General features: G+C 46.9%; 1 protein-coding gene across 6 annotated transcripts; it reads right to left on the bottom strand.

The window, feature by feature from the left end:
• Nucleotides 1-5,297: 5,297 nt before the first annotated feature.
• On the bottom strand, nucleotides 5,298-8,516 carry LOC123166221 (uncharacterized). 6 transcript variants are annotated; one of them, XR_006483404.1, is made up of 5 exons: nucleotides 8,046-8,516; nucleotides 7,468-7,559; nucleotides 7,257-7,361; nucleotides 6,290-6,437; nucleotides 5,298-5,658 (listed from the first exon to the last, which is right to left on the bottom strand). XR_006483404.1 is itself a non-coding variant. In XM_044583982.1 (3 exons), the coding sequence occupies exons 1-3, from the start codon at nucleotides 8,272-8,274 to the stop codon at nucleotides 6,433-6,435; spliced, it is 339 nt and encodes a 112-aa protein (XP_044439917.1). In that variant the 5' UTR covers nucleotides 8,275-8,516; the 3' UTR covers nucleotides 5,298-6,432. The 6 variants fall into 6 exon arrangements, 1 of the variants encoding a protein (XP_044439917.1); XR_006483405.1 differs by having other exon boundaries at nucleotides 5,298-6,045; XR_006483406.1 differs by having other exon boundaries at nucleotides 7,257-7,364.
• Nucleotides 8,517-9,032: the final 516 nt, after the last annotated feature.

The raw sequence follows: 9,032 nt of genomic DNA on the forward strand, positions 1-9,032 counted from the left end.
GCTATGGTTAGGTTTACCTTAATACTTCTTTTGTAATTGCGGATGCTTGCAATAGGAGTTAATCATAAGTGGGATGTTTGTCCAAGTAAGGACAGCACCCAAGCACCGGTCCACCCACATATCAAATTATCAAAGTACCGAACGCGAATCATATGAACGTGATGAAAACTAGCTTGACGATAATTCCCATGTGTCCTCGGGAGCGCTTTTCTCTATATAAGAGTTTGTCCAGGCTTGTCCTTTGCTACAAAAAGGATTGGGCCATCTGGCTGCACTTTATTTACGCTTGTTACTTGTTACCCGTTACAAATTACCTTGTCACAAAACTATCTGTTACCTATAATATCAGTGCTTGCAGAGAATACCTTGCTGAAAACCGCTTATCATTTCCTTCTGCTCCTCCTTAGGTTCGACACTCTTACTTATCGAAAGGACTACGATAGATCCCCTATACTTGTGGGTCATCATTCGGCTAAGGTAGTAAAGGGAGAACTGTTGGGGAACGTAGCAGAAATTCAAAATTTTCTACGCATCACCAAGATCAATCTATGGAGTAATCTAGCAACGAGGGGAAGGAGAGTGCATCTACGTACCATTGTAGATCGCAATGCGGAAGCGTTGCAAGAACGCGGATGAAGGAGTCGTACTCGTAGCGATTCAGATCGCGGTTGATTCCGATCTAAGCACCGAAGAACGGTGCCTCCGCGTTCAACACACGTGCAGCCCGGTGACGTCTCCCACGCCTTGATCCAGCAAGGAGAGAGGGAGAGGTTGGGGAAGACTCCGTCCAGCAGCAGCACGACGGCGTGGTGGTGGTGGAGGAGCGTGGCAATCCTGCAGGGCTTCGCCAAGCACTGCGGGAGAGGAGGAGGACTTGGGAGAGGGGAAGGGCTGCGCCAGAACTTGGGGTGGTCGCTGCCCTCCCACCCCTCCACTATTTATAGGTGGGGAGAGAGGGGGCCGGCCCCCTTAGATCTCATCTAGGGTTGGGGCGGCGGCCAAAGGGGGGAGGAGTGCCTCCCAAGTCAAGTGGAGGCCCTCCCCCTTAGGGTTTCCCCTCTCCCATGCGCATGGGCCTTGGGGGGCTGGTGCCCCTGGCCCATTAAGGCTAGGGCGCCCCCTTACAGCCCATGCTGCTGTATTGGACGTGGTGGAACATTTTCCGGACCTCCGGATCCCTCCGGAATCCTCCGGAACCTTCTGGAAGCTTCCCGGTACAATACCGAAAAACCCCGAACTTTTCCCGGAACCCGAACAACAACTTTCCATATATAAATCTTTACCTCCGGACCATTCCGGAACTCCTCGTGACATCCGGGATCTCATCCGGGAATCCGAACAACATTCGGTAACCACGTACATACTTTCCCTATAACCCTAGCGTCATCGAACCTTAAGCGTGTAGACCCTACGGGTTCGGGAACCATGCAGACATGACCGAGACGTTCTCCGGTCAATAACCAACAGCGGGATCTGGATACCCATGTTGGCTCCCACATGTTCCACGATGATCTCATCGGATGAACCACGATGTCGGGGATTCAATCAATCCTGTATACAATTCCCTTTGTCTATCGATATGTTACTTGCCCGAGATTCGATCGTCGGTATCCCAATACCTTGTTCAATCTCGTTACCGGCAAGTCTCTTTACTCGTTCCGTAACTCACATCATCCCGTGATCAACTCCTTGGTCACACTGTGCACATTATGATGATGTCCTACCGAGTGGGCCCAGAGATACCTCTCCGTTTACACGGAGTGACAAATCCCAGTCTCGATTCGTGCCAACCCAACAGACACTTTCGGAGATACCTGTAGTGCACCTTTTAATTCACCCAGTTATGTTGTGACGTTTGGTACACCCAAAGCATTCCTACGGTATCCGGGAGTTGCACAATCTCATGGTCTAAGGAACTGATACTTGACATTAGAAAAGCTCTGAGCAAACGAACTACACGATCTTGTGCTAGGCTTAGGATTGGGTCTTGTCCATCACATCATTCTCCTAATGATGTGATCCCGTTATCAACGACATCCAATGTCCATGGTCAGGAAACCGTAACCATCTATTGATCAACGAGCTAGTCAACTAGAGGCTTACTAGGGACATGGTGTTGTCTATGTATCCACACATGTATCTGAGTTTCCTATCAATACAATTCTAGCATGGATAATAAACGATTATCATGAACAAGGAAATATAATAATAACCAATTTATTATTGCCTCTAGGGCATATTTCCAACAAGAACTATTGCGATTGTGTTTCTGGCTCGCCCAGTCAAGCACCTTAGTAGAGAAAGCCGAAAACTGACTGTAATGATGCGGCGAGAGCTCGTCAGCAATTCGGCGACTCACTAAATCTCTAGCGATTTCTTCCGTATTATACGAAGGACTGGTCTCCACCCGGTCAAGCGTCTCAGGTACCCAAGTTCGGATAGCCGAACAACACCAGGGGCTACGCCTCTAATCCCATCATCAAACTCCTCTGGCTAAGTGAGAGTGTTAAAGCCGCATAGTCTGATTGCCTCGTTCGCTGCACGATCACCTCCTTTACGTACCAAGACGTTGGAACAAGTGTGGTCATGTGCTATTCCGAACACCCTCATAGCATCTACGTGGGGGTTGAAGCCGACGACTGGCAAACTTTCAGGTGTAACAAACGGTCGCACAGGAGGATAATAATTTGAGATAAACAAGCAAGCATATTATACATAGGCCTTGTTTCATAAACAAAATGTCTGGACAACCCGAATACATTCATTCGAACATGAGATCCTTCGAGCATTGACCCTCTATCAAACGGGCACCTTCTAGGACGTCTTAGAAATAGCGCTCCAGCGTGCGGTGGTCCTTACCTCCAGGCGGGCCCTCAACTGCCACAATGGAGGCCTTCATTTTCGCCCAGTGCATCTTGACACGGGCGAAGGCCATCCGCGCACCTTCTATGCATGCCAACCGCTTGATTGCATCAATCCGGGGCAGCGCGTCGACGAGTCGCTGCACCAGGCCGAAGTAGCTGCTCGGAACATGTTCGGTTGGCTATAGCTGGGCTATAACGTCCCTCATGGCCAACCCGGATATCCTATGCAGCTCGGCCCACTGCGCCATCTGGTCGTTCAACAGCACCGGGCGCTCTTGCGCCGCGAATTGCGACCAGAATAGCTTCTCCGTCGTGTGCTCCTCCGGGACCCGGAAGAACTGCGTGGCGTCGGCAACACTCTTCAGAAGATCAGCAAAGGCGTCTGGAGAACTCCACAGTTGAGTGAGTAAGGCATACTTCGGACTGCCAAATTTACTCTGTAAAAGAAAGTGCTTACCAGCCGCTATCTGCTTGGCCTGCTCGATCTCCTCATGCGTCGCACGGGACTCGTTCCGCACCTCCTTCGAGAGCCTTGGCCAGCTCGGCCTCTTGGGTTTTATTATTCTCTTCCAAGGACTCACACTTGCTGGCGGCGTCCTTGAGTGATTGATCTACTTTGGTCACCCGCTCCTCGTACCGGCGGCGGGCAGGCTGTTCGGCCTTTAAATCCACAGCCGCTTTGTCAGCAGCCGCTTGGCTCACCCGCGCCTGCTCCTTGGCCCGGGCAAGGTCGCCCTTTAGGGTCTCGACCGCGGCCGCACTTCCTGCAAATGAACAGGGCAACACAAGAGCTTAGACTCCGCATGGTATATTATTTCGGGTGTGTAAACATTTTTCTTTTTCTCAAAAACATACCCTGTGCTTCATCAAACCTCTTGTTGACGCGGACGAGATCCTCATCAGCCAGCCCCAGCTTCCGCTTGAGCTCGGATACTTCGGCGGCCTGGGCGGCTGCCGCTAACAGTGATGCCTGTTTTTTCAAAATAGATAAGTACATTATCTCCTGCGAATACTATCGATCCTCTGTTCGGCCGTTTTTCCACAAACCGAACAGAGTCTCAGGGGCTACTATCTATACATAGGCATGTTTTTTTCATATAAACAGTGGCTAGAAGTTCTTACATCGCATACCTCGAAACCTGTTAACAGGTTAGTGAAGGCTTCATTCAGCCCACTCTTGGCGGACTAAACCTTTTCAACCACCGCACCCATTAGGGTGCGGTGCTCCTTCACGATGGAAGCCTATTGAAGCATCTCCATCAGTGTGTTCGGCGCCTCCGGATTAGTGGAGGTCGCCGCTGGAGTTGGCGCTCCCCCTCCTTTGAAGGGGGTCGCTTATTTGGCTCCAGAACCACTTGGGTGTCCGAAGTCGTGTTCGGCTGGGGGCCGGATTGGTCAGGGTCCCCGCCGTAAGTCTCCATGGGGATTGCATCCCCCATGTTTTCGGCAGCTGAGGCATTACCCCCTGGCGCCGTCTTGGCGGTCCCCTGCGCCTCTCCACGGACTAGACAGGTCCTTTGGGATAATACCTCGGCGTTGTCCGCAGTAGGTGGCGGGGAGGTTCGCGGACACTACAAGAAATATGTCAACTTGCGACCATCACTATTGGTCGTTGAATGGTCATTGTTTTTCATTTGCGACCTTTTTGCGACCAAAAACATATGGTCAAAAGCTGATCGTCGTAAACTGAAATTAGCGACCTTCTTTGTGATATGTAAAAGGTCTTTGGTTCCACGACCAAATTTTTTGTCACTGGCAGCCTCCCCAGGCCACGTAGGATCAAGCGTGGCAAGCTGAGATGGATAAGAATTAGCCCGGTCCAAGCCCATTAATTCAACCCATTTATATATTTTTTCCTATGATTTTTTTGTCAGCTTCATGGACCAAGCCCAACATTGCAGCCTTTTTATTTTTGGCCATGGCCTTTTATTGTTTATTGATTTTCTATTTTCAACCATTATATATTCAAGCCGGTCCCACTAGTCAGATGGGTCCCACTTGTCATGATCATCTCTCAAATTGGTCCCACATGTCAGAAATGTACAAATTTGACAGATTATTTTCATAAGTGGCCACATTGGTCAAGTTTCCATTTCACAAGTTTTCAAATCACATACATAATAAAAAAGAACACATAAAATTTATCAAATATACCACTAAATAAATCTATTACAATCTTTACAACACATATGCTTACTCTTCACTGACTAGGACTTCACGGCTTCACACTTGCTTCACACTTCACACTTGAGCTTATGTAAAAGAGGAACAACCACAATTTTAAATCTCAATTGCAGTATAGGCCATATATAGAAGCAGTTCAAAGTTGAAGCAACATCAATTAAACACACGCGCACAGAAACATAGGAGTCAAAATGCAGTATAGGCCCAGGACAAGGACACTCCTATTACCAAATCAACACACATAATGTGGATGTCTCATGTGAGCATCATGTTGTGGTTTTATTAAACAATGATACAGCAACAGAATACAATATCTTCAATGCAAATTATGGTACTTGTAGCAAAACAGTTTGAAACAACAACTACACAATACATTATAACGAGAGTAAGCTTGAATCAAACAAAAAAAGGGAACAGTTTCGAGTTTAAAAGTTAAAACGTTTGCAAGATATCCCAACTCGCAAGTTCAAGAGGCATAATTCAGAAACTTGCATCAGGACACTCTATAATAATAATAAGAGTAGCATTCGACTTGACACACGAAACAGCGACACAAAAGAATTATATACTTCAGCTCTGCTCACAGGTTCTTTGCTCGTAACAGTTACACCTGCCATTGGAGGAGTCAAAACAAGAAGTATTAGATCACAATAGTTGCATCTTTCCCACTGAGACTAGACCACATATCAGTAACTCGAATCACAAAGTATATCCATAACACCATATAATAGTCCCAGAACTCCCAATACTGTTTGAACATGTGACAACATGTTTATTTTCAAATGAAGCATACATGAACAATTAATCTATAAATAGCAGGTACAATACAATTCTACTCTGGATACATTATTGCAGTAACCTCATTACAAGCACCCATACTCTCAAATTCAGTATCCAGTCTCAAATTCTGCAGTATCGACTTGCTAACTGAAACGAGTTCAGTTGAAAGCAGAGCAGATAACAAGAAACAGAGCTGCTTGCTGTCTCGCCTGACCGCCTACACGCGAGAAGGCAAAAAAAACATTTACTCGAAGCATCTTACAATTCACAACAATTTCGAGACTGGCACAATTAATTTTACAGCATATAGAGATTTCACAATCAAAGTTCATGATGCTAGGCTGCTAGCTATCAAGATGAAAACAACATGTAGCAGATACAAGCATACCAGGCAAGATGGCTAGGTGCTTAGTAAGATCATCTACTGTTCAGCAGGAAGATGGGTCATGAACAAATATTACCTCCCTAATTTCATCCATAGTGTGGGACTTGAGGTGAACCTTGGCGAAGGTCTGCAGGTTGAGGCCAAGCAGGTCGAGGACCCGCACGTAGCGATCGCTCCTCATGCCCAGGCTCAGCTCCGGCGCCATGTGCCGCAAGACCATCATCCTGAGAAGAGAAGCACAGATAGAAGGCGACCGTGAGTGGGTACCAAGGGGAAAAACAGAAGCCAAAACCAAGAATTGGAAGATTTAGTATAAAGGAAATAGCTCAGCATTCAGATATTTCTAATAAGATTGTGCACTAATCCAACACGATATACAAAAGGTGTCCTCATAGCTTTACTAATACCTGGGAGTATGGATAGTGCGGTATAGAAACAAAAGCAATCCATTGTCATGTTCTAGGAACTGACTATTAGAGTACATGCTCAGGATATAAGTGGAAGCAGAAGAGCATAATGAGATGTCACCATACATATGTGCATAATAATTGTACGTATATAATCTAACTTGATTTCTTTCTTAAAAAAATTCTTATCAACATGGCTAGACACTATATAGATGGTCTACTCTGGTATGTAGGTACATGTGCAGGAGATTGTCTAATTAGGACTGAAAGCACATCTTAAGCAATTTGAATACCATTTTACTGTTATAACTATGTGTTTATAAACCACATGGCAGGCACCTATCCTTTTGCACATACACACACCAACAGAAACAAAACAAGCAGATTGGAAGGCTTGCTGCACATCCTGTGCAGGGGCATCACCGTAAACAAACTTGTAGACTAACTAGGGTGGTGCTATTCATGGTTTATTATTTTTCCTGGTAACTTGAAATGCAAAAGAAGATACATCTCCCATGTTCAGCAATCAGGATCAACCATAAGCTTTTACTACTCCTGTTGCTAGTGTTCGAAACTAACAGAACAATGCTATAGGAGTAGAAAAGAGAACTAGAGGTAGGAGAGGGAGTCGCTCACCGAAGAGCTTGTGGTCACTGCCATACACAGCCGCCGTCACGCCAGTCACCTCAAGAAGCATCGCTACGCCGGAGACGCCACCATACATGCGCAAGAGCAGAGCACCTGCTGCATCCAAATCCAAATCGAACAAGAACAAAAAATTAGGAATGGTTGCAACCATGCTTTTCAAGGCACACAATAGAAAAAATCGCAAAGAATGAGACGACACCTTTCCTGATCTACTTCCCGTACTTGGACCCAACGTTGGCCGTGTTCCGTGTTGAGGAGCTCAAGTTCAATGTGTAGCCACAGTATCCACAGCTGCCAGTAAGAAACAAACATACAAGCATCAAGCTACCGTCCTACTTTTTTAACAGGAACGTCGTGTGGTATATAAATGACAGTTCGGTGCTCTCCGTACGTATTTACAAGTTGAAATCATGTCCTAGAGTATTTATTTATGTGTAACTTTAATGTTAATCTGCAGCTGCCATGCACACATCCGCCGGACCTAGATGCTAGGATCTGCAGACTACGTCTATCCCTGATGCACCGACATGCATGGGCTGCTAGCGTTGAAGGTTTCGCATAATCCACCAATATATATCCCGCTTCAAATGGACACACAAATGCAAGAAATTCTACTCTTCACGCAAGAAGTTTCTCCTGCTATACGAGTGTGATCTACGGCAAGTTAACAGGTATGTTCTATAATCCACCAAACGCAGCCTCAACTGCTGGTTCTGTTCTGACCCAAATAAAGCAGCAGGGACAATAAGTCGCAGGAGCTGAGGGGAGTTGGCGAACCTGTAGGTGACGTCTTTGGCGGAGTAGCAGCCGTCCAGGTGGATGGAGCAGAGGAGCGCCGGCGTTTGTCGCCGGCGTCCTCGAGCCGCTGTGCTCGTCCCGAACCGGCGACTGCAGGGTGCGGTGCGCTGCTCCCGTATCCTACAGGAGGAGCCTCCCATATCCTACAGGAGGAGCCTCCCAGGTCGCGGATCTGGCGGCCCTCGTCGCCGGCCAGCGCTGGATCCATCGACGAACGAAACCCTAATGACGGGAGACGGCCGCGCTTGGACGCTGGAGGATGCGTGCGCCGAATCTCACCGGACAGGATGGAAGAGCGAAGCGTCGGGGTCACGTTGGTGTGATGGGTGCCGTCGATTCCCGCCGGAGTTCGCTGGGATTGGGCGCTATTGGTGGCGGCGGCGAGATGGGACGAGGGAGGAGTGCGGGAGAGAGATGCGGATGAGGGAGGAGTGCGGGGCTGTGGGCCGGGCTTCGTGGGGTGAGAGGGTGAGGCTGTTTTTTTAGACAAAGAAAGATGGGGGTGAGGGGGAAAGGGCTACCGTCGGATCCGGAAGCATCCGACGGCGTTTGAGGCACGATCCGCGTGACATGCCCATGGACCAATCAAAACCCAGTACACGTTATGACCATCTAAAATTGGTCGTCATTGACTAAAAATAAGGTATTGAATCATATAAATGGTTTTATGATATGAGAAATTCAAAAATAAATAAAAACATTCTCATTGTGTCACCAAATGTGACCTAGTTTTTAGGAAAACTAATAAACTTGGAATTGGAATAAGACAAATATATTTTAAAAAGTGTTATGAGAAATGAGTTTTTAGGGAAAAAATCATTTTCTATTTTCGAAGTGCGAAAAATGTTTTTTTTGAAGAATCTACCAAATATTTGTTTCAAAATGGCACCACTCCATTTTCCAAAACTATAACACATCATTTTATGTACAATTGACCAAAGCATAACATGTAAAATGCTTTCGATC

The sequence above is a fragment of the Triticum aestivum genome, chromosome 7D, assembly GCF_018294505.1.
Source record: "Triticum aestivum cultivar Chinese Spring chromosome 7D, IWGSC CS RefSeq v2.1, whole genome shotgun sequence".
Taxonomy (NCBI): domain Eukaryota; kingdom Viridiplantae; phylum Streptophyta; class Magnoliopsida; order Poales; family Poaceae; genus Triticum; species Triticum aestivum.

Excerpts from the sequence above, each read along its gene's own strand:
- LOC123166221 (XM_044583982.1), bottom strand. The coding sequence starts at position 8,274 with ATGGATCCAGCGCTGGCCGGCGACGAGGGCCGCCAGATCCGCGACCTG. Across the intron at positions 7,362-8,045 it reads GCCAAAGACGTCACCTACAG|GTGCTCTGCTCTTGCGCATG; the intron begins GTTCGCCAACTC and ends TGGATGCAGCAG.